This window comes from Rattus rattus, chromosome 7, assembly GCF_011064425.1.
Source record: "Rattus rattus isolate New Zealand chromosome 7, Rrattus_CSIRO_v1, whole genome shotgun sequence".
In the NCBI taxonomy this organism is placed as follows: domain Eukaryota; kingdom Metazoa; phylum Chordata; class Mammalia; order Rodentia; family Muridae; genus Rattus; species Rattus rattus.
In genome coordinates, this window is record NC_046160.1 from 2355351 (window position 1) to 2382027 (window position 26677).

General features: G+C 40.5%; 1 protein-coding gene across 5 annotated transcripts in view; it reads left to right on the forward strand.

The window, feature by feature from the left end:
- The window catches only part of Nrxn1 (neurexin 1), a 1103898-nt gene that overhangs the window by 672084 nt on the left and 405137 nt on the right, over window positions 1-26677 (forward strand). For 2 of the 5 annotated variants that reach the window (XM_032907819.1, XM_032907820.1), the window contains exon 1: window positions 12262-14198. The exons of 1 other annotated variant lie outside the window; for it this stretch is intronic. In XM_032907819.1, coding sequence (XP_032763710.1) covers window positions 13952-14198 — 247 coding nt within the window. In that variant the 5' untranslated portion in view covers window positions 12262-13951. Of the gene's footprint in view, window positions 1-12261; window positions 14199-26677 lie in introns of those variants that run through there. 2 more of the 5 variants (XM_032907821.1, XM_032907823.1) reach the window with 1 other exon arrangement.

Genomic DNA, 26677 nt, shown 5'->3' on the forward strand with positions numbered 1-26677 from the left:
CGGGCTAGGCTGACTGGCCAGAGAGTGTGACTGATCCGTCAGGCTCTGCCCCTCTATGCTGGGGTTACAAGCACTCACAACCATGAGCCATTGTTTATAAGGGTGCGGGGATTTGACATCACATCTTCATAACTGTGGAGTAAGGGTCCACTGAGCAGTGTCTTCAGCCTACTAGTTCTAATACCTCCAGTGAATGGAATGTCCTTAGTCTCATTTTTTCCCTGACATGTTCAGCAATAACAATACAAACTCTTCCCCTTAGATCCATAACGTTCTTACCCAAAGGCATTTTCTCCTTTTCAAGAGCCCTGGGCCACTTTATTTCCCAATTACTGTCCTTAATGGTCTTGGAGTAAAAGCAACTGTTTTACATTTCCTAAAACGCTATGGCTCTTGAGAAACCGAGAGCATAGGTTACCTGTTTTCTGAGGAACACATTTCTCTGTGGGGTGCCTGGAACATAGACCGGCTGACTCACCCGTGTGAGTAACCATCTTTCCTGGAAATTGGTTACATTCGTCAGGTGTGCATTTAGCTTCTAAAATCCAATACACTGATATCTGACTAAATAGATCGCTTAGTTTTAAGATTTCTGAAGAAGTCTAAATAAGTGTCCCAGGGCCTTAAAAAAGCGTGTCAGAAGATATCAAGTATTCACACCTGTCCCCAATCCTTACTGTGTGATTTAGAGGACATGGTGTCACGATGGGTGTTGTTCACCAGAAATAACTATATTTTTGGTGAGAGTTGCAAGGTTTTAAGTCAAAATAAACTGAAATAAAAGGCATGCTAGTTCCATTTCCAGCACCTCACCATGAACATGGTTGTAAGCAAGACGAAAAAGGACCGTTTTCAGAGGACTGCACTGCTATACAATGCTATACAATGCACTGAAATGGTCCTCTTTGTCAGGAAGAACAACACGTAGATATTGAAGGCAAAATTAGAGCTACTGGGTTACATCAGCTTTTCTTGGGTAACGGCTTGCTCTAGGAAAGCACAAATAGGGTTTCTCTAGAAATATTACTGTGGACAGCCCCACCCTGCTCCCAAACACACACCTTTTAATGATAGTGTTTTGAGGCAGAAACTACCTAATAAGTAATTTGATCTCATTCAAAATTATACCATTTTACAGTAAAAAAAAGACCACAGGAATCTCAACATACATTCCATTCTCCGATGTGTCATCAAACCAAATTTTGATTTGCTATTTTGTCACCAGCCCTAGAAACCTAGTAGATTTAAACTGACCTGTTTTTACTTATATTTGGACTGATGGATTTTCACTGGGTCAAAGCAAAATCATCTTTACAAATTCCAGTTTTTTTCAGGCATCCTAAATGTCTTCAATATCTTAGACAGTTTTGATTTTCTAAGTTAATTTTGCTGCAATAGATCGATTTCATTCTGCTTGATAGTTGGTCCACAGACTTTTAATTTGGCTATGGTGGTATTTATTCCATTCAGCTTTCACAAGCAATTTTCTGGCTTATGCAATAGTTCTTTTTCACCAGGTTTAGAAAATAATACTCTAGTTGTTTGCCAAGCAGGGAATGTCTGCGATGTGACTATAATTGTTGTGTGGTCCTTAGTGTCCCTATAGGGAATTTAGCATGAAGCTGACTTAATAATGTCAGTAGTTTAACAAGTCGAAACACACAATCAAAATAGCAGCTAGAGCTTGATCCACGGCCACTCACTGCATGTAAAGATATGAGTCACTAGTTTGAAAGGTGGGACTGTAGCCAGATGAAACAGAGAACCTAAGGTATGTGATGAAATAAATTAGAAGACTTGTCACAACACTTGGATTTCGCTCTGAAGACTTTTGGTTCTTGAGTATAGACATGATAGATTTCATCACTGAAAATGCACAAGTTTCTTGAACATGATTCATATAAGCAATATACAAAGCAGAGTGTGAAAAATCAGCTCTCGATTTTCCTTCTCCGTGCTTTGTATGTGTGCCTGTGCTTTACCATTATTATCTAAGAGATGCTTGAAGCCTCCATGAATGGAAATACACTTAAAACGAATATGGTTTTCATATGGTGATATTGAGTGTGATGTTCTGCTACATATTTCCTCAAGTATGAATTTATTGCTGACCAAGGGCAGTAGTTAAGATCATTTTTTTAACTAAGAGGTAAAACAAACATTTGTAGACATTTGCATAGCCTTCAAATGTCTAATGCTACCACATGTGAGTAGCTTCAAAATAAAAATCACCTGTATTTTTCCTAAAGAAAGAGAAGAAGAAAGCCTTGTGGATCAATATAAAATATTTCCCATTGAGTTAATTATTGTTAGCTTGTCTGGCAGTTTAATCTTTCCCGTGCTGTACACATGCTTGTGAGAGGGTTTAAGATGGTTACTTTCTCATTTTACGTTTTATCTCTTCAGTTGATTGGTTGAGAAACATCTGTTTGTGTGTTCTTTTGAAGTTTCCCTAGAGAATATTAATGTAAATTGAAAAATATCAGTTTTACTTGTAAAAAAAATAACTAAAACTTTGACTTAACAGGACAAAAGGGAGTAGTGTCTAATCCCTCAAGTAGGAAATTGCTTTTCTTCATGATGCATAGCTTTCCTGTCGTCGTTGGCTGCTACTGCTGAGGAAGAAAAGACCAACCTCTCCTTTTCTCTTCCTGTGCTTCCTTTTCTCCTGAAATGTGTGGCAGCGAAGAAAAGTTGAATAAGTAGATTTAAATTATAATAGTAAAATGCATGATTGATAAGATCTTCCAGTCTCATGGATAACTTTGATTACAAAGAAACAGGGGAGAATTTGTAAGGAAAACTGAAATAAGGAATTAAGATCACGGCAGAGTAGAACCATGAGAATGTCTTATTCGTAGTTCTTCTTTACCCTGTGATAAATATTGGCTAGAATGGAACAGCCCGGGCTCCAAAACCGATGATTTTCTGAAAGAAGCATTTTTTCTATGAAACGTTATGAAGTTTGTCTTTGACAAATCTTAAATGAAATATTGCTGACATGAAGGAGTGTTGATTGCATTGATTTGTGTTAGTCTTTCATTCACAGTTAAACTATTCAGTTCAACCTCCATTTAGGCCAATGCTTGCTCTGCTACGTAACGTTGCTTTTAATATAGAACACTTTGAATTGGATTAAAACACTTACATTATCAATTAGATGCCTCTAAATTTCATTAATAAATGAAATTATATAGTATACATAAAATTTCTTTTTTCCATCCTTTAAAAACTAATTCATAGGCTGGGTTCTATTGAAGGAGGCTGTAAGTAATCCCAGCTCTGGGAAAGTAGAAGTAGGAGGGTCAGGTGTTCAGATACACCCTCACCACCATGGGGAGTTCAAGGTTACCAGCTTGTGATGTCTGAGATATTGTCTGAGAAACTTGCAACACCACCTCCAATGAAACAGTAAATCTATTTTTAACTGTTGAAGAGAAATAGAGAAAAAGGCATTTGTTTCATCTAGTCAGAATTTTTAAAAATGCATATCTGGAAATGTTAATTTCATCTCTGTGATAAGGTGTTTAAAACAATCTGAGGCTAAACTATTTTATTGAACATTCTATGAGGCAATCATCAGACATTCAAAAAATTATCAGTATTACTTTGTTTTAACATGTACCGTCTGTTAGATATTGAAGACTACAACATATGTCTAATGAAAGCTTCATTACAAAGACATTAGCAAATTAATTCCCCTTGCTGTGTGGCTTCTTTTATTCAGAATGCAATAAGGTAAGTTCATTACCTTTGCAGCCTTATGCTTTCTACTCTACCTGGTGCAAGCAGGAACAATTCCACAGAGGTCTCTGGATCTACTAACACCTGTCAAGATAAATGCGTGGTCCTCTGGTGGAATTATCACAGCAACAGAAGAGAGGAAATGGGAGGGAAAGCAAGTCTTTCACAAAAGGAAAAGGAAGACAGTTACAAAAAATAGATTAGTGGCTTTTCAAAATGCTTCAGAAGTCATATATGTGCTATACAAAAAACAAAGCATCCCCATATTATAGGAATAGATATTTTGGACCATGTACCACTCACCCTAAAAATCAACACTCCCAGAGACTGGAATCATGAACTGCCCACACCGAGTCCTGTCATTCTCCAGCTGTGGCTCTCTCATTGTCCCACAGTAAATACATTTGATGCTAAGTTTAGTGTTGGTCACTTTTGAATGATGAAGTCACTGATGAAGCCAGCATTTTCACAATAAACTCACACAGCCACAGATTCAGAAATTAGCTATTGAACTTCTCTCAAAATTCAACTGCCACCAGGCAACTTAACCTGGTGGCATTTTGTTTTTCATGCCTTAACAGAAGGAATGACCTCCACTTATTACAGGAGTAAGAAACATGACAATGAATTCTATTATTCTTTATAATCAATTACCTTGGCATTCCAGTTAAAATTAAGCTTTAGTTTCTTATTGATTATAAGTAAGAGGAAATGTTAACCAAAGAGTTCCTGGGTAAACTGAGGAAGGAGTTTTATTTCTCAATTAATTTGGGTCCTTTGAAATTCCTTAAACATGGAGATAGAAGCAACTTTGCTAATTCATATGCTCACTCTGCACGGCTATCATTGAGCATATTATTATTTGTCTTCATTTTGATATTCCAATAATTAAGAAAGTAAATAATTGATAGCATCCAAAAAATTACAACAAAGAAATATGTTTACAGTTTTGAATGAAGACAGGTTTTGATGGTGCACATCTTCAAACCCAGCACTGGGGAGGCTGAAGCAGGCAGATTTCTGAGTTTGGGCCAGCCTGGTCTACAGAGTGACTTCCAGTGCAGTCAGGGCTATACTATTAAAAGCTGTCTTGAAAACAAAAACAAACACAACAAAAAAAAACAAACAAAAACAAAAAGTCAAAAAGAAACAAGCAAAAACATGAATTGAGGAATGACTGACTATTAGGAAGGAAGAATAAGGAGAGAGTGGAGTTGCATCCTTTTCTTTTTTCCATAAGGGAATAGGGTGGGTAATGGGACAACAAACAAACAAACAAACAAACAAACAAACATCCCACCCCATTTTAGAAAAGAGTAAGGGGTGGAGGCACAGGGTCTGCCGGGGAAACAGCAGAAGCTGAGGCAGAGAAGACCAGAGAGGCTGCACAGCAGCCATCTTTGAGGTTTTAGCCTTGCTTTGAAGCTCTAACTTTGCCTGCAGTGCAGGAGGTCTTTGGAGAGCAATGGCCTCACATGCTGAGCTATAGCTAACAACAAAGTATCACTGTGGCGAATCTGTAATGCAAGGTAGACCTAATCTAATAACTACCAAATTTGATGGGGATCATATTACACATCTCATGTAAAGCTATTTAAAATCCTATCCAAACTGCATGATTTCTTTCCTCTCACTGCATTCAAATGGAGATGTAGGTTTCAGAATATAGATTTGCAAAGATAGGGTAAGCTGGCTCACGATCTAAGAGCTGGGGTACTCAGGAAATTAAACACATGATATGGATATGATTTTTTGTTTCAGGTGTAAATGCCTGTGCTTACTAGAGAACCAGCAAATTGTGCATTAGTTCCACATCCTCCTACCTTTGCTTATAATTGTCCTTCTAAATCTGATTCTATCCTGAGCAAGCACATGCTACTTTTTGTGCAGAGAGGCAAGAACATGGGGACTGTGGTCTGTTGTGTAAGCAAACAGACGCCAGCATGTCATTCTATGGTACTGCTTTTCTCTGTGGCTAATGCTGGCCAGACACGTAGCCTGACAGGCCAGCACCGGGAGAGACGTCCTACTTGCTTCTGTTGTAGTGGATGGCTGGTTGTAACATTAGCAGTTTGGGGTTTTATTTGGAAACATGATTGATTTTCTTCTTATAAAGGAAAAGAATGACCCAAGACAACATCAGTATGTACATTATGTGGCAGGTAATATTATTTGAAATGTATCACATCCCTTGATAGACACAACGACCCTTCAACTATTAGCATGTTTTTCTGATGAGGAAATTGTGTTTAAATAGCCTACCTAAAGTCGCCCTGCTGCTAGTTAGTAGAGGACACCAGCACAGTCACCAAATAAGATCTCAGATGCAAAGAGCAGCATGGAAATAGACTTTTCAACTAGACTAGTTGATGCTGGCGGATGAAAATGATGGCATCTCAAAGTCTTCAAAATGGTTTCAGCAGAGAAATGGTCCAACACCAACATATATGCTTAGAGCACACTAACATGTCTATACTTTTGAAGGCAGCTAAATGGAGGTGAGGTGATTGCTGAGTAGCTTAATTAAAAAGCACACTAGTAAAGCCTATGTCAAGGGCAGCATTCAGACAGAAGAACAGTCCAAAGTCTTGTCCCCTAACCCAGCAGCTCCAGAGTCACCTGTTCACCAAACATTCAGGAGGCCAAAACCCAACGAACCTATGACCTGACACATTAACAAAATGACATATCTTGTAAAGTTTTCAATGCACATTACAATTTAAGCATGGTAGATTTAAGGAAGCCAAATTAATACATTTTTTGGTAAATTAGGAAGCTTAACAGAGTAAAGAGAGTTGAAAATATTGTTAAATTAAAGTCAACTTCACAGCTTCTTATGTTTTTGTTTTCAATATCTGATAAAAATGTGCCTATGTGAATAAAGTAACCCATCATAAAACATGATCTAATGATATTAAATGCAGAACCACAATCCTTCTGTAGATGAGAAAACTGGGAGAGGTGATACCTGACATCATATTAATAATGACCCAGAGAGATTCAAACTCACACAGTGGCACCACAGTTCCATGTTTCCCAACTAAAGAATGAGCACACTCACCTTGGAAGAATGGGGGCTACTGGGACAGTGTCAGCAATACAAGTTTGATGCAAAGTAGACAAACAGTAAATTCTGAGAGTGACTTTAATGATTGGTACTCAAGCAGATGCCTGCAATATGTAAAGATGCTTGGTGCTTAGGCACTGACTTTTATTTAGGCCATCATAAATTACATTTTTACTAAATAGGACAAAGGAAACACAGATCATAAAATATTCCAGTCCTAAATATAAGTAACCTTGACTTCACTGAAGTCAACTGAATATCCAGATTTTAATTTCCTTTCAGTGAATTGTATGTCCTGTTGGCTCATGTTTAACTTTCACCATTCACCCTGATTTATGTTACTCAGTAGACTCTAAGTAATACATATTGACTACATATACCAGTCTGTGTCTGTGACTGGATGGTGGCCGGGGGAATGAAAATGAACTTCTAAATCTATATACAAACTGCACACAACATAACTCTTCTGCTACAGTTTTACCATATTAAGGGAGAAACACAACAAAGGGATTATATTAGAAGCCCAAGAATGCTTTCTTAACTGTTGACTGTGGTTTTCCCCTTTCTGTCTTAGTGTCCTTGTTCTTCTATACTGATCAATCTCAAAATACCCTTCAGGACCTAACATTATATAGAGAGGTAACAAGATCTGGAGTTTATGTTTAGAGTTCTCACAGACTCTATTCTTTTGTGAGTCCCTCCCTCTTTTCTCCTCAGTTCTCTGTATAGGTACGTGGAAATATGGGGTCTGCTTGTCACTACAATGACATCAGTAGAACTGCAAGGTGCGAGACTGACATTCTCCTCATTTTAATTTCTAAAAGATTAGTGCTGCCTGTGGGTTTTAATATACTTCCCCTCTGCTACATTAATGTCTACTTTCCTATTTAAAAAGCTAATACTGAGCCATAAGGATTTCCAATTAAGCTTAAGAAAACCATGAAAAGGTAGAGGTATCTGCCTGGCAACCATTGCATTCTTTAAGCCAGAAAGAGTAACTTTGGGATATGGGAAAATAATTTAAAATGGCCATACCTGTTCTATTTCTTTCCAAATTGCACTCATTCTCCCCTCCCACTTCCTTTTCTCCCTCCTCCCTTCTGAAAAACCTCATCGCTCACTTCTGAACACTATTGTCCATCTTAGACTATTTATATTCTTGCTCATGGCAGATCATTGTTTGAGTTATTTCGGGGTCATTGGATGCACATATCCATCTGGTTCCTTTGGGTAGAAGTCAGGAGCTAGAGTTGTTAGGGGCAAGTGAGGGTTAACTATTCCTCAACTGATCTCCAAATAGGTTATAGTGAATGCAAGATGAAGATCAGTTTCTACTATAGAAACAGACCTTAATAGTAAGTGTTTATTCAAATAAAAGTAAAATGTACATGCAGGAGATTTGGCTACTCCACACGGTTTGCTACTTTAATATTTGAAACACAGAGAACCAGTTCCAACCCCCACTTCAACAACTTTTAATACATATTCATCTTTTTTAACCAGAGAAATGTAATCAAACTGAAAAAGCAAAGTTCCAGCACTGTCAGGGACCGTGATGGCCCAAGACTTTTAGAAACTGTCCCTGGCCTCTAAGGCTATGGGTGTGATACTAGAGTACAGACTGTAGGTGAGGAGGTGCTGTGCTGGTACAACCCCAGCTGTTGCAGAGGCTGAGGCAAGAGGATAACTTGGGAGCAGTGTGAGCAGTATAGTGAGTCTAGATCTCAAAAGGAAAGACGAGATCCCCAGATAAAGTCACTTTCTTTCAAGGACTACACATACTAAAAAAAAGGAAAAAAAGAAAAAAAAGAAAGGAAAAAAGAGAGAGAAATTAGGTAGCCAAAGCCCCACGTCACCTTTGAAAAAATTTCTAGCTATCTAAAAACAACAGCTTGTTCGGTATGCCTCAGTTTCCCTAAGCTTGATCTCAAACTGCAGGCCTAGTCATCTGAAGAGACACAGATTAAACAATAAGAACAGGCTTTATTACCTCATCCAAAAGAGGCATGTGTTTGTAAGATTTTTGCCCACCATCTGGACAGAGAACTGCTTCTTGTTTCACGAAATGATCGCCATTTATAACAAACACTGCCTGGGCAGCAGCAGCACTGTGTCCACCCCAGCACCTCCTAAGTATTGCAAAGGTGCCCTGGACATCGGCCTGAGAAACAATAGCTACAATGTTCTCTGTCAAGACAGCCATAAATACTCCTTCTTAAGCTCTTGAGACCCCTGTAAAACTAAGATTTCCAGCCTACCCTTTCTCTAACCCTTCCTTATCCCCCAAGGCCCTCAGCAATATAAGGCAGGAGGGAGATTCTTTTTCAGTGGATTGTCTTTGGAAAACTCAGTGAAGCCTTCTGCTTTGTATGTGCTTTAACACGTCAGCGTCACTTTTCTAAGGTGCTGCCTCATCTTTTCCTAACAATGAAGAGAATAACAAACACAGCCAATCTTGTTTATTCACACAGACTCTTCATCCCCCTTCACTCGACTGTGTCACCCTAATTAATTCTGATGCTTTGATAATCATTAGGGTATTATAAAAATAGTGAAATTTTGAGTCCCCCAAAGGGGTTCAAAGCTCAAGTTGAACAAGCCACTCTCTGCCTTCCTGTCTCTGGGCCTGTATCACACAAAAGCATTCAGATTGCAGTTTATTTAGTGTCAAACTTTTTATATCTCTCTTGGGTTTTGTTTTGCTTTGACTGACTGATTTTGGGTTTTGAATTTTTTTTTTCTGAGACAGTGCCTCATGTACCTACATGATTCTCCTGCCGCTGAGTCATCTCTCAAGCTCCTTGCTTACTCCTTTATGCTTTTCTTTACTGATTTTAATATTTGAAAATAATGCCCAGTCCTATCACTGAAAGGCTCACAGGCTCAAATGTCCTTGACAGACAAAATGCATGTCTTACACAAGCTTCATTTGGGTCAAGAGTTCAACGTTAGCTAATGAACAATGTATATCAAGTAATCTATTTAAATAGATACATAAAAAACGTTGGTTAACTAGTGTTTTAAAATGCAGAAGAACCTAACCGGACATTTCTGAAGCATCGATGCTTCAGTGTTCACAGTGACCATAACGATGGCCAGGATTGTGGAGCATAGCTGTAGAAAATAATGAGAACTTGGTGTGTTTGAGATTACCTATGTTTCACATATGCTGGGCACTAGAGGGAGTACAAAGGAAGACTTGGATCCTGTCCCTTTCGGGGATCGAGTTGGAAAGGACAGGACAGATTACACCATCTATGGGGAATGAGAGAGAATACACTGCATTCCTCACTGATAGACAGAGTATGAGATATTGGGGACATTAATCAGCCCATGGAGCTTTATACCTGTATGGAAGAAGATGCATCCTGCCTCAGACGCATGAGAATTGGATCTGTAAAAAGCACTCTAACATTAAATCGTGCATTACACCTTTTCTGCCTCATGGGATTGTTATGAAAGATAAGAGGGTGACTATTCTGTGAATGAATTTAGTGTTTCTGTGAGAGGCCAAGAAATCAATGTGACAGAACTAGTGAAAGATGTTGCCAAGAAACAACCACAGCTTTTCTGTCACCTAAACTAGTCTTCTCTCCTCTTTTCATGCAGACATTGAAATGTCACATTCAAAATACGGCCTATAAGCAGCACCCCTTCGTGTGTGCATACTTGTTAATGAGTGTGGATGTGGACATGCTGCTGCTTATGTGTGAAGGTCACAGGACAATGTATGGGTGTCGCCCTCTTTGTCCCTTGTTTGAGACAAGATCTCTTGTTTCTGCGTAAGTTAGTTTAGGTGATTTTCCTGCTTTCGGAGTCTCCTGTCACCACCTCTAATCTCTCTAGGGGCACACTGGGGCCACAGTGTTGTATGTGGTTTCTGGTGATGCAAACTCTGGTTGTTGGGTTTTCCCAGCAGATCCTTTTTCCTGTGCACCCATCTCTTCCACCCCAAAACTTAAGAACATATTCTGGAGATGACATTATTCACTCTCTTGGAGCTGTACTTTATATAATACATATAAAGATGACTCTTCATATGAATTAACATATATGCTTAACAAAACAAGGATATAAGCAGCATACAGTAGAAGATGCAGGTTCCCTTCTGTTGATATTTCAGCCCCTCTGGGAGACTGAGAAACAATGTATTTACATAGAATAATGAAGTTCTGAAGAATTATATTTCCAGTAAAATGAAATATGCTTTGAGTGGGAGATGGGAGGTGATGGATTGCCACTCATTTGATTTGGAACTCCTAGTATTGTTGGTGGATTGACTTACAAACTTAACTGTTTAGAAGACCTAGCATTCAATATACAAATTCAAATGGCCATGTGAATAAGGAACTGATTTGGACCAAATCCTCTCAGAATACCTTACAGAGATATGAGAGTTCACATCAAGTATGGTAACACATTCCTATAACCCAGTGCTTATGAAGAGGGTACGAGGATTTGAAGTTCAAGCCCAGTCAACACTCTATGATATCCTGTCTTAATATAGCAATAATTAATAATAATATTTTAATAAAACACAGGTTCTCTTTTTTGCTTAATATTATATATAGACTGAAAAGTCAATGAGAGGTTGTGTGCTCAGAGGTATGTCGATTTGTCTTTCCACAGAAATAACTTCAAGATTTCCACCCTAGGGGGCACACTGTGACTCTTATCATTTGTTTAATACCCGAGCAATATTTCATTTTGCCCCAGATCTTGATTTAAAGGTACCCACCTGTCTGGTTACACTGTGTGATCAAGTATGAAAGGTAGGCTCATATATTAACAATGCCAAGCAACCAGAGCTTCAGGGACTAAGCCACTCTAAAAAGAGACTATACATGGGCTGACCCTGGACTCTGACCTCATAAAGCAATGAATATCCTAAAAGAGCACCAGTGGAAGGAAGCCCTGGGTCCTGCTAAGACTGAACCCCCAGTGAACTAGACTGTCAGGGGAGGGCGGCAATGGGGAGGTGTGGGAGGGAACACCCATAAGGAAGGGGGGAGGAAGGGGATGTTTGCCAAATGTACATAAGAAATAAAGTTAAAAAAAAAAAAAAAAAAAAGAAAGGCAAAAAAAAAAAAGAAAAAGGGAGGGATAAGAGGAGAAGGGAGGGGAGACACAGAGAAGGGGCAGAACGAGAGAGAGACACAGACACAGAGACAGAGAATACTAAATATTGAACTTTGTTTATTCCTTTTTTGATGGAGTTTGAGGGTCAAAGTATGTTTATGTCCACACATTTGAAATACATAAAAAACACTGTGAGCAGGCTCAGTGTTAACTCTTGTTTAGATCTCAGTGGTATGGGTATATGGAGTCAGTTTATGGCTTTGGATTTAACAATGTTTGACGTTTTCCTTAATTAAATATTAAGCAAAATCAAAAAAAAAAAAAAAAAAAAAAAAAAGAGTAGGCTCTTTTTTACCCACAAAGCTTTCAGGAAAGATGTCGGTTTTATATAAATGTCCTTTTCTTTTGTTCTTGGGGACACTAGATCTTAGAATGTTTGGCCTTGGTTCTATTTCTCTTATGAAATAGGGCAAGAACCCGGCCAATTAGAAGAGGAAAGAACTCAGCTGGACGACTCGATATCTCAAGAGTTCTTGTATATCCCAGTTTACTTTATTTATTTACTGAAAGGCAGTTAATTCATATCACTTCTCTTTCTCTTCTCTCCCTCTTCTGTACCCGGCTTCCCTCTTCTGCCTCTTCTGGGCTGCTGTCTTGTTGCCTTCCTGGACTTTCCGTCCCCCTGACTTACACTGGTTCCCGTGAGGCACGATGTTGTAAAGGGAGGGAAGGCTCTTTGTTATAAATAACACATGCAGTAAGCAGATCCTCGGAACTGACTCCGAGTGAATGGTGTCAAGCCTTTTTTAGCAGTTTGGTTTTGAACACCGGGTAGAACAAGTTTGGTCCAATAAAATAAAGCCGGATTCCTTCCCTTTTAAGAGCTCTAAAGGCACTGGTTACTTTTATGTAGAGGGGTAGGGGACTGTGCCTTTTGCCCAAGTGATTCAGAGGGAAGGATCACCTGGCTGAGGAGGGAGCGTTGCTTTTTAGGTGTTTCCCGCATCGCTGTCCACGTGTCCCTATGATGTGTGGAGAATGCCAGGGAGAGGCAAAGCGGGCGGTTTTTTTGCGGGAAGCTAGACCAGCCTCCCTCGTTACATAGGCTCGTCCTCTGCATTGCATCCGAGCTTCGGTGATTTGCTGTTTGGAGACTGCAGATTTGCATAGAGCCCCTAGCTTCACCAGCGTGTGTGGTTTTTCGGTTCTTTTATTTATTTTTTCTTTTATTTTTTCCTTTTTCTCTTTTCTTTCTTTTCTTTTCTTTTTCTTTTCTTTTTTCACCTCTCCGCTTTCTCATCTGCTCCTGCTTTTCCTCTGCTCGATTCCCCCAGTTCGATCCCAGCTGTCTTCACAAGGGTGCCCTCTTCCCTCTGAACCCATCGCCGGGCGTAAGTGTCAGGAGGCGGCGGACTCGGAGATTGCCTCTGGAGCAGGCGATGCGCGCCGCTGCTCTGCGCGCTGCCCGGGGGAGGCTGGCGGGAGCTGGAGAGCTGGCCAGGGCTGAATGCAGGGAAGGGGTGCCTCGCGTCCATGGGGTCTGCTTCTCTCCTGAAAGGAGGCTGGACCGGCGAAGTGGTCTCCCCGTTCCCCACGCACAATGCTAAATGGATTTACCTAGTGGATTCCCGGTGGATGGCTGTCATGTAGAAGTGAAGACCCTCCGGGAGGAGCTTTAAACAATTTCCAGGCTCCCCAACCCCGGCACACACTCTCACCCGAAACTCTTGGGGAGTATCTCTGGAGAACCTGGAACCCTGCAAACCTGGGAGCAGCCACCCTCTCTGCGCTTGCTGTTCTTCGGGGCTGCCTTTCTGGACAAGTCCCCCCTGCCAGCTGCATTCGCCTCGGCTATGTTTCGGATTGTTTGGGGTGTAGGGTACGGCAGACTCCAGCACCTCGAGAAGACTGTCCGAAAGAGGGAGAGGATGGGCGCCCTGGCGCGGTGAGGCGGCCAGCCCCGCAGCCCACCGCGAGCAGCCGGATTCCCGGCTTCCTCTCCTCTTCTTGTGCCCCAAACTTTGTCTCCCGCGGCGGCTGCCCCTTGGCGGGCGCCCCGCCATGTACCAGAGGATGCTCCGGTGCGGTGCCGAGCTGGGATCGCCCGGAGGCGGCAGTGGTGGCGGCGCAGGGGGGCGCCTGGCCCTGCTCTGGATAGTCCCGCTCACCCTCAGCGGCCTCCTAGGAGTGGCCTGGGGGGCATCCAGTTTGGGAGCGCACCACATCCACCATTTCCATGGCAGCAGCAAGCATCATTCAGTGCCTATTGCAATCTACAGGTCACCAGCATCCTTGCGAGGCGGACACGGTGGGTCTGCAATGCCAAGTTCTTGCGGGTTATTCCCTGGCTTCCCCTGTTCAACCCTGCACTTGCTCGCGGCGTCTCGGCCCTTAAGGCTCTAAGATATGGGAGCCAGAGAAAAGGGAGGTGCATTTAGGTGTGCTTGTTGGGAGCCACTTATCTCTTTGAAGACAATAGAAGGGGATGGGTGAAGGCAGCGCGGGTGTTTGTGGTGTAGGGTGGGAGGGGCGTGCCTTGCCGAGGTGCTGGGAAATGTGGGCATCTAATAAAGGACCAGCCTAGGCAGAGAGCCTGGCCCCGCTGGAAGGGGGCGTCTCTCGCCAGAAGGTCACTCAGTGGCCAGATGGGGCGCCGCGCTACACAGAGGGACCTGAGGGAGAGAGAGGAGGGCTCTGCAGAACCTTTTGTCTGTGCAGCGCTGCCCCACCTCCAGACCATCTTCCCTGGCCCGCGCACAGCGAGCACTCGAACCTGTGCATCCCTCTGAAGCGCTGCTTCCAGGCTGCAGTGCCAGGAAAGAGGTCCCGGGACTAGGGACCCACTCAACTCAACAGGAGGCCAGTCCCTCTTGCCCCACTTGTGTCTTACTTGGAGAAGGCAACAGTATAATGAGCTACCCTCTCCCATTCTGGTCAGTCCCCACAGGACACAGTGTTGTTCCTCTTGGAAACCATCGTTTACACACACACACACACACACACACACACACACACACACACACACACACACACACACACGCACACACACACACGGCCGAGTTATTCTCTAGATGTGATGGGAGTGATCTGAGACTTCACAGACCCTATTTTCCTGAAGATGGGCTCCCGAACACAGACAGTCTAGCTTCCTCCTCCGTGCAGTTCTTATCATCGAGGGTTCCTATGGAGTGCCGGCTGCCTGGGCTAAGCCAGGAGTTCTGCCTGGAGGAAGAGAAATTTGAGGAAAAGGGACCTATTTTTCTAGTTTGCTAGGAAAGAGCTGAGTGTAGAGAAATGCCTTGTGAGCCAGTATCCTCTTATCTTTAGATGAAAGCTATATCAGATTCACCGAATTGCCGAAAATAAAATAACAAAATCAGCCAGGTTTTTTTTTTCCCTTTTCAGTGCCTGTGAGGCTTTCTCCTCTCCTAGTCTTTGTCCGTTCTGAGTGTAAGACCTACCCATTGACCAGCACACTGGAAGTTGTGATCACTTTCTTGGACTGCTTTTCCATCTCTTCCTTGCTGTCCATTCACCTTTAAGACTCTGCTCCTTGGAGCCTCTGCCCCCTCCTATGTATTTCCCCTCCCAGGGGCAACTGCTAGTACTAAGGTGTTGGCCCCTTCTCCTGGGATAGACTTCCTACCTGGGGACCACTGTGGGTTAGGCATGAAAAGCTACAATCTGATCTAATGAACAGAGGCAGGTTACCCTGGCAACCCCTCACTGGGAGTGGAATAGTGACACACTTTACTTTGGCTCCAAAGAATTGATTGTTTACCTCACTTACCTGGTTCTCCCAGGAATTCCTTTAGAGACATCTAGTAAAACCTGAACCAGGGCTTCCTATGAGTATCAGAGGGCAGATCTCTGGGAAACAATAATGAGTTTCTGGTGCTCCTTTCACTGACTCCCTAGATGCTAGGGAACATATTGCTATCTTACCTGAGTGTAACCCTCAACCACTGCCCTGCTTTTGTGCAGAACCATACCACTCCCGTGGGAGGAGGGAGAGCCAGGGCACAGGAGGGCCAGACAGAGCGTGGGTGAGTGGGAGTGGCGCACCAGATGGGGGTATGCGAGGGTGTTGGATGGCTAATTGTAGCAGTGGGGCGGTATGAGCTAATAATCTCATGTGCACATGAGTTCTCTGTGGGTCTGACTCTGCAGAGTGACCTAGTGATGAGGCCTGAGAATGGAGACAGGGCCTGTGGAGGTGACCGAGGGCAGCAAGGGCCCCTGTAGCAGTTAGACATTCCTTTGCAAATGCAGCTTCTACCCCAGGCAGACGCCGTCTGCTGGTCTTTGGTAACATTTATTTCCCTCCAGAATACACTGATTGTCTGTGTGTGAATGAAAAATCAGGCTCATCTATCATTGAAAAGGAGAAACCGTGATGGACTGGTAAAGACAGCACATGGGCCACAGTTGGCGTTATTTTTTAGGATCAGAGAACTTTCTTTCAGGGACCCTATTTATGTGGCCACATTTGTTGGTAAAACCTCCCTCCATCCCCACATACTCACCAGTCAGAATTTAAGGTCCTAAATCCAATACAGGCGTGAAGTTTTCACACTTCTCTCCCTTCTCTAGAAAGGAAAGAATTCTATAGAGAACAAGCTAAGAACATGAGGCTGAAAAATCAGCCTCTGAGGGCAGGGCACACAGAAACCAGGGTGTGAAGGGAGTGCCGAGGGGCCCAGGGCAGGGCAGGTAGGGTGGCAGCTTGAAAGAAACCTAGTAAGAAAGAGGTGATGTTGGATTTGTTGGGTCAATTAGCTTGATGAGCATTGAGCTAATTATTAGGACAAAGGGCTCACAAGGAAAGAATCACTGAGCCTCATAGATGAGAGAGGAGGCAAAGTACAAAGGTAAATGACAGTGTGATACATTTCTACCAGGAAACGAAGGCAAGCAAAAACGAGACTTCATTTAAAACCCAGAACTCTTGCAAATGTGCATGTGTGGACAAATACATAAGCCTGTTTGATTGTATTAGAATTCCTGAGCAACACAGGACTGTTTATTTCTTAATAAGGAGTACATACATATATGTTTAAATGTATAGAAGGAAAGCTTGAGTAGCATATTTTAAGGGAGAAAATTTAGTATCCCATATTTTAAAAACTGCTGGGCTGAGGATCCAGGTTCATTCTTCTTCATTTTCTTATCGTGCTATGCTTCATTTGCACTATTATGAGGTGTCACTTACAAGGCTTGCTGGTGCAGAGGGAGCTTCTGTCTACCACACATGTCTTTGTGCAAGCTGACCCATTTGCAGAGATTGTGTGAGGATTTTTCTTAAGTGTATGTATATGAGAAGCAGATTTGGAGACCGTTTCAGCCCCTCCCCTCCCCAATTTTGTACGAATTTAAAAACATAAATGGTGAGACAACTTCTGTATAAAATTATATTTTTCTAGTTAAGTCAGTGGAGAACTATGTAACTGTAAATGATAAGAAGCAAGCTTGCTTATAATTAAAGCCAACTGGAGTCCAGAATAGACCTGTGTGCTCAGCCAGCACTGCTTTTGTGCTGTGCCATATGTGCGGAGCATAGCATGATGTCAGTGTATGCCCAGGTTCCCATCTCAGCTCCCAGCATTCCTAAGCACCCATGTTCTGCAGACCTTAGAAATTAGCTTAAAGCCTCTCAATATTTCCAGAAGATACGGAAAGGAGAAAGCATTCACAGATCTTAGTAACCAATGTCAGTTCTTCTCCTCCTGCAAATATGAACTCTGGAAATTATATTGCTGTAATGAGCTTATACTATTAAAGGGCAAAAGAGTCTATCCAGGGGGAAATGTTAACGGATTTTAAAGTAGGGGTTTGTACTTGAAGCAACTCAGTGGCATTATATAAGGATAAAATTCATAGCTGGAATTTATAACATATTCTTCCAAAGTACTTCCAAGACATATGCTAAACTTCTAAGAGAAGTGGTGAGTTTTGAAGGGAGCTTAAATATCATTTTTGTATGTGTATGTGGAAGGCTACTGAGACATGTCATGTCAGAGATGAGCCAAGAAATGGAGCCTCTCTCTGACCAGAGTGAAAGAGAATTCACAGTCACATTTTTGTGACCCCCATATCCTAAAGCAATTCCATGATCTCAGAGGTTTTTAAACTAGAGCAGAGAGGATTCTCTATGTGGCTTCATGGCTAGTCTTTCGGAGTAGAATTCATTGTGAATAATCCAGCCCTCAGCTTTGTGTCCAGCATATCTGGACACCACTATAGGTTGCGTGTGAGACACACTTAGTTGGTGTCCACTGGTGTCTTCAATGCCTCTGCTGTGGATTGTAAAATGCTTGTTGGTAACAACTTCCTCACTTAGTTTGGATCACAGCCAGGAGGATTGATTAGCAAAACTATTCACCATATTCTACCTAGATGAAGACTGCCCTGGATTAATTCCTGTAAGTGACAGGAGACTTTTTAACTCTGAATGTTTGAAACAGGTATCACCACCCCACACTTGTACTGCTGACACTGTAAACAAATGACATCACTGGAATATTCTGAACAAGATGGTTAGTTGCAACAAGTTTTTGAGACATTTGTGTTCTAAATTCCTGACAGCGTAGAGAAATTTTGAGTTTGTTTCCAAATAGTAATATATTTATGCTTTGGATTATTTATCCATTTTCTGAGTAAATATGCCATAAATGCCTCCAATGGGAAAGTATCTACATTTGTTTGTGTGCCAGATACCTTTGAGGGCTACAGTGTAAGGGGGGAGGGGCCAGCAAGAAGGAGCCAGTGCCCTTAAAGTCCAATCATCATATTTATACCTTAGCTCTAAAAGTCCATGCTATTACAAACTATCAATCATTAGACAAATAAATATAATTCCTCTTTGAAAACACATCTCCAAACAAAATAATAAATAAAACCCACAAAGTTTATCCATATGTAGCAGTCATCTGGACTGCATCATAAAATGGTCAAATAAAAATGTGAAAGTTATCATCACTATCTTCTATTGCCTTAAATATTAATGTTCTAGGAAGATTTCTTTGCACAATTCCCTTTTGTCAAGTTGTTGCATGTATTTCTTGTAACATAAACACAAGTTTTATTTTTCAAATACACACTGGACTTGTTTTCTAAGTATACATAAGATGGAAGATTCACTGGCTTAAATGTACACTAATGTGTAAATTATTTAGGCAGATCAGTCTAGTGATAATTCTCAGAACTATGTTTATGTGAAAATTCGACCATTGCCACTTACTGGGGTTGTGTAAATTTACAAAGCTAGTATTTTGTGAAGTTATAAAATGAAAATACAATAAATTACAACACTAAAAACAACAAATAAGATCATGAACTTTAAACTTTACAAACCATAGCAGTTCTATAATATTTAGCAATTAAGGGCCTAGTAAGCAGTAGCTTTGTATAAAGGCAATCAACTAAGTTCTAGGCCTGCGCCTGCCAATTATTAACTGAGTGACTTCTGGAATTGATTATTTCTTTAAATGTCAGTCTCTTTCAGCTCTAAAGTTGGATAAGAATGTCACTTCTCACTTAACACTGTGACAGCAGTGATCTGAGTAGCCTGAGTGAACCAAACTGGTGGGGTCATGAAATAGGGAAAATGGAGGTAGAATCCATGTCTTTCAGTGCATCTTCCTCCGTGTTAAATATGTTTCCTTGAAGCTCTTAGGAAGTTGTGAGCAGGCCTGGTCTAGTTCATTTAGACTTTTACCTGTTTACCTGATCATCAAAGGTTTAAGCGTAGGTCTTTAATTGAGATGAAGCGTACCTCTCAGAATGGATTACATCACTTTGTGTACAGAAAGCCGCCCTCCCTCTACTTTTACCTATACCAATAGTTAAACAGCAGAGCCTCAAATATTGCTAGGCTTTGTCTCTCTTGTTTTTATGAAAAGCACATATTTTAATATGTTAGCGATCTGAGTAGCGTACAGCATGCTTTTATTGTTTAGTCAATTAAAAGATTGTAGGGCTTGTGGAAGAGCTCCATGAAGCTGCATTCCCAGTATCAATTGAACGTAAGAATTTGTTTAATTCTCCATGCTCTGCTCGTCTTTTCCAGAGCTTTATTGATTCGAGGCATGCTTGCCCTACTTTTTCAGTTGCGGTGATGAAATACCCTGACAATTGCAACTTAAGGGACAGGGCCCACAGTGTGAGGATAAAGTTCATCATAGCAGGGATTCCCAGCCATAGTAGCTTAAGCAGTTGAACTAGTTACACCCACACTTGGGAACTAGAGAACACTGGATGCTGGCACTTGGGCGACTTTGCTTCTTTGGTGTTTTAATTTTTTTTTTTTCGTAGTCCAGGACCCAAGCCTTGAGAAGGGTGCTGTTCACTGCTAGGGTGTGTCTCCCTATATCAATTAACCTACCAAAGTATTTCCTCACAGTCATGTAAGAGGCTAGCTTAATTTAAAGAACCTCTCCCAGGTATGCTTTGAAACATAGTGCCTGTCAAGGGCTGACAGTGAACATTATCACAATGAGTTATAAAAGAATATTGAATTGAGATTTTAAAAATAGTTTGATCAGCCCAAGATTTGCTCAGGATGTGACGTACCTAGTGCCTGGAAGTCCTGCCATGGAGCTCATTCAGGCTCAGGGCCCACCTGCCTGGTGCCTTCCCCTCAAGGGAAGTCTAGAAATAAAAACCTTTCCTCTCCACTTGATCTTCATCTTGGTTCATTCTTGTCTTCACAAGTTATAGAATACCTCTTAGTACAGAAACCTTTAATAGCCCTTTAAAATATTCAAAACTGCTAGAGTTTTGTGACTTAATCATCAACACTGCCTCCTTCAAGTTTTGGCAGGAAGGAGTAAAAACAGCTATCTTTGCAAGTGCATATCCCTATGGTACCTTCACATAAAGCATCTCATTTCATCATCCGCAGAGCCTTGTCAGGGTGTATGATCATTATTTGCTGACAAAGAAACACATTCGGAGAGATGGTGTTCTTTCCATGGCTACTTAATTAATAAGCAGACATTTTTCTTTTGCTTTTCCATGGCAGGTATGATAAGGCAAAGCTTTGAAAACTGCTGTGCATGTCATTGTCCAAGACCTGAAACATGTCCAGTTATTACTCTCCAATTAAATTTTCCAAAGGTTGTTTAACATTAGCCAAAGAAGTGTAGCTAACTCATACCATTACTAACAAATTCCGTGTGTGTGTGTGTGTGTGTGTGTGTGTGTGTCTCTGTGTGTGTGTGTGTAATTTCCATGTATTGTATATAATATATATATATATATATATAATTTACAATATATATAAATTTTCTTTGTTGGTACATTTAAAAGCATATATTTGTTGGATAACACAACAAATGATGTTTCAATACATTTTATGTACAATACAGAGCAAGGGCTTTTTTAAAAAACCATTTATCATTCTTTATTTTTCTTTTTTATTTATTCCTTAATCTTTTTTTTTTTACAGTCCAGACTTAATCCCCCTCCTGGTCCACTCTCTGACTGTTCCTTATCCTATACTTCCACCACTCCACCTCACTCCCTCACCAACAGGATGTCCACACCCCACCAGACCTCCCCACTCCCTGGGGCCCCGAGTCTCTTGAGATGAGATGCATCTTCTCTGACTGAGTCCAGACCAGGCAGTCCTCTGCTGTGTATGTGTTGGGGGCCTCATATCAGCTGGTGAATGCTGCCTGGTTGGTGGCTTGGGTTTTCACCTTCAAGAATTTCAAGGGAAAATAAATGAGAAATTTATATCTGTATTCCAGGAATTCTAGCTAATCACACATTGTTATCCAAGAGTAAGAACTAAAGTGGAAATAGACTGATAAATAACATTTCAAAATCATATTACAGCACTAGTCTTGGATTATTATAACTGAACAACAATTGCACTGAAAAGATTTATGATGAAGTGTTGTTGAATCTCAAGCAGAGTTTCTTCCAGCCATCAAGGGTAAGAAAGAGGAAGATTCTAATGTGTTGACTACTGCACCCAATGCCAGTGAGATTTGGTAATGGGAACTGAGGCAATAGAGAGAGGCATTTGCCTAATGTAGTTTTCAAAGTATGTGTTTCTGTGCATACTAAATTTTACAAAAATTCTATAAATATTATAGAAACTCCTATTCTTTAAGGGACCTCAAATTTAATGCCTTGTATGATCTGACCTAATCATTTTTTATAGAAAGACTATGGGTTTTATATGTACCATAAATACTTGGTAATTGGCTTTTTAAAAATATGTAAGTTTCAATAGTAAGAAAACATATCTGACAATTTCTGAGAACTATCAAGCAAAAGTCTGAAGCAAACAGTAAAGAAATGCTTCGTCCTCTGTGTCAAGTGCAAGGTGGTGGCATTCCGTAATTTGGACATTATTTGTGTAAGGCTGTTTTGATTATGTGCGTACATCAGACTAACATTACTGCATGTATTTATTTATGTGCTGCCTCCTGCCTGGCTGTTAGTAACCATGTGGTCATCAGCTCCATGTCCCTTGAGGACTGCAGAATTCGGAGCAGCTAAACACAGAGATAGTGGAGATGCTTCTCTAGACAGGCAACTTCCAATTCTGAAATATCTAATTTACGTTAAGGCTGAATTGCCTACAGTGTGAACAGTGGCAGCGTTTCAGTCACATCACTGTGAGTCACTGTGATATGATCTAAAGGTGCGTTCAGAACAAGGGTGGCAGCCATGATGCTCTCACACAGGCCCATTAGCACTTTCTTCTGAGCCTGCAGTCACACATTTTAAAGAACTGTGGTTTTCTTGATGGATTTCACTTGAAGTTTTACAAGATCTGTCTCTATTGCTGTGAAAAATGCTTTTGTTCATTTCTGTGTATTTATGCCATCTTTTGTGTAGTTAGGTTTTTAGGTGATCAAATGTGTTACAATTTGATATAGAGCAATAATTCTAAGCATTACAAACCAGACAGGTCTCTGTTATCTTGTATAGAAGATATATATGGAAACTGAATTTTCTATTTTGTTTACAGGAATTGTTTCATAATCTACTTCTTTTATATTTCATATCAGATTCTGAAAATCTTATCATATCCAAACATTTATGCCTGCATAGTCATTGAAAGTTTCAGTTTCTGTACTGTATGTTTATAAAGTTGAGAGAGAGATTTTTCTAATACTCTAAGCTACATCTTCTTTACATCCATAGTTGATATTTTCAATATTGTAATATGATGAATCAGCCATTTTTCATGTTTACTTACCAAATGATATCATATACTACAATACATTGAATACTTACTTAGCCCTTATCAGAAGGTGGCTAATTGGTCATGATGGTAACCAGGAAAATTGTATATTTGGTTTTCTCTTTTCTTGGGACTTGTCCTAAGTAAGGTATACAGTCTTGAGGCACCATATTGAACAGTAAAGTATAACTCTACTGAAGTGTTTCTGATGGACGTCCTTTAAAAGGACTTGAATTTTATGTATGCACGTGGAACACCATTTAGATGTCATTGTAATAGGTAAAATGTAGACCAACATGCTGTTTGTAGTGACAGTAATGAAGCTTTTGCCCAAGTAATTTTCTTTTTAGATGTAAAACTTTTTCCTTTTAATAATGTACATTAAATTTTAATTCCATCCTAGAAAGAAATTAATTTAACTCTTGCTTTGTAGTAAAGAAATAACTTTAATAGAATATGAATTTGCCCTCTGAATTCTCTCCACTCTACCGATGACAAAGAACTCTGGTTATGCAAAATGATAAAAAAATAATAGCTAATTCTATCATGCACTTCTTGAGTAGTTGCTTGGTGCTTATTATATACCAAGCACTGTTCTAAACTTGTAACAAAATAGCAACGCATTTGTTCTCACCACCATTATTTATATACTATTGATGTCTCACTTCAAAAACAAAGATAGCTATGTTTATGTGCAAGCAAACACAGTGGAAATTTCAGGACCCTTACTCCTTTAGCTTCTCTTTAGTAATTGAACATTTTCTGTTTTTCCTCATTTACCTACAATTAGTGGCAGAATAGCCCAGACAAAGACTTTCCAGATTTTTAAATTAGTCTAATTTATGATGACTCATTTCTCTGTAAGCATATTATTCTTTCCTTACTTTGAATGTGTTCCTAGGCCTTGTACTTCTTAACTACTCAGCAAATCCAAAGGCTTCCCTGGGCTTGCTCCTTGGCATTGTGTTTGTTTTGACAGATTTATCAATCTTCATATCTGCTACCATATCAAGTGGAAGGGAGCAATTGATTTAAGACGTTTATTAATGTTTATTAACTACCTTCATTCCGCTTGGCAAATACATCCCCTACTCAGCTGATAATCTGGTGTGATAATAGAATAATTTGCAAGTACAGCTATGCTTTACAATGAACAGGCAACAGTTGGAATGAGTCAGATTATGTGATTGTATTCCTGAAAAAATGAGGATCCTTCTGCATGAGGTTAAGAAAAGTTCATATTTCTCAAATTAGGTTATAGAGATAACAAACTACTTTGAGAATCTTAACTTTAAGTGTGTTTTTTTAATTATGAGGATTTGAAACTTTTAAAAATCAAATTTTATTCCTTGCATTGCCTGGATTTATACAACTACCTAATGAATTCTCACAGTTCAGTTCAGAAAAGTTTGGGTACTGGATTATGAGTTGGGGCAATATTCAGAAATTAAGGTTGCAGCTTTGAGGTATATGTTTCTTAATTACATTTTTTCATTAAAATGTTTTGTTCATTCCATTATCTCTAGAATTCTCAATTTATTTATTGCCACTGTCTATAAACGTCTGGGAATTTCAATACAGATCTCAACTACCAAGTAAAGAGTAGACCTTGGGCTACTTCTAGAACACAATAAATCCCATTGTACTCTACTCCACAATCATTGTGAAGGTGAGATATTTCATGTGAGCATCTGGCATAGGACCTGATGAATAAACTCAAGTCCTCAAAGTGATGAATAAAATCAAAATCCTCAAGATTCCCTCTGACAGGGGAATCTTCTCTAGATAGGACAGCAAGGCTGAAGCTAGGTATGAAGCCATTAATCCTCTTTGGGGTCTTCTACATCAGGCTTCATTCCTGTATTGTGATTTGATAGTTGATTATATGTGAGGCCAAAACTGAAATTTATTCTTGGCATCCGCTACATCCAAACAAAATGACACAGAGGCTAACAACAATTTGTGTGTCCCTGTTCCTGTGCCGGTTACATGAAGAATCCTGTGGTATTACCGAGTTTACATGGCTGCTGCAGTATGTGGTTGGACATTTTTACCTTTGGAACACATATGTGCACGCGCGCGCGAACACACACACACACACACACACACACACACACACACACACACACCAAAGAGAAAAAGCCTCTGAAAATGTCCTTAAACACAAAGCTGCCTTCACCTGATGTACTCAAGATGAAAGAGACTTCAAGAAGGAAATAGTGTCTTCTGGTCCAGAGTGCCTCAAGTCACTTCTTTTTAATGGAGTCACTTTGATGTTTATGCCAAAGTCAGCTAGCATGCTAAATCAAATGAAACTTTCCAGCAACTGTAATCTTCCCCTCTCCCACCCTCCCTCCTCCCTCCCCCTCCCTCACTCACTCACCTCCCTCCCTCCTTCCCCCTCCCTCCCCTCCCTCCCTTCCACTATCTATCTGTCTGCCCGCCTATCTATCTATCTATCTATCTATCTATCTATCTATCTATCTATCTATCTCTTTAGTTTTATTGTTCTCTGTATTGGTGCTTTTTCTGTATGTTTGCACATAGGGCACCATCAGAGGCCAGAAGAGACTATTGGATCCCATGGAGTTATAGATGGTTGTGTTTAAACATATGGGTACTAATAATTAAAATTGGGATCTCTGAGAAAGCAGCAAGTGCTTTAACCAGAGTCATTTTCCAGGCTCTTCTATTTAATTATCTGTTTTTGAGAGACAGCCTGATGGTTTCTTAAAATATGTGAACAGTTTTTAACAGGCACTTAATGTCCATACTTTAATTGTTTGTTTCCACTTATTGGAAAAGAGAGGCTGTTTGGTGAACCACTGTAACAGGCAAAACTTTATGCCCATTTGGCCTGCATTTATTTCTGCTGAGTGTCAACAGAATGCAACAAGTGTTGGGACAGTCACTCTACAAAGTAAGTCATCATTTCTGTTTCCCAAAGATGACTTCTGATGATAGCAGCAGCCTAGGGTTTTGCGATCAGGGCAATTTAGTCAAAGAACTTCTGGGTTGACACATGAGGCTAGATCTCACCTCATATGCTCATCAGCTCATATGCTCTATGGAGTTTGGTGAATCTGGCATTCTTCAGATGGTAAGCCTGACCATGAGGATCTGCCCATGGCAGTAGCATTGTTTAGAAATCAATGAAACCGTGTCCAGTAGAGAATGTGGAAAGTCTTCCATAAGGAGGAACACCATAGAGAGGCTTTGAAGTAACTTACATATTAAGTGTAGAGGTAGTCTTTATACAAGCAAATTACCATCACTCATACCTTATCTAAAATTATAATTGGTTTTTGATCTTTTCATCCCACTGCTAGGAATCAAACCCCATGTCTTGCACAAGCAAGCAAATGCTCTGTCTTTAAATAGGGTCCCAGGCTTCTGAATTTCTTCAAAACAAATGAAATCATATGATTATAAACTCACTTTTTCTTAGTAATGCTATTCAAAGGCTCTGAGTACTGTGATCAATGATGAGTTTGTGTGTGTGTGTGTGTGTGTGTGTGTGTGTGTGTGTTCTTGTGTGTTTTATATCTTGTTTCACTTGAGACTTATTCTATCTGCACAGATGC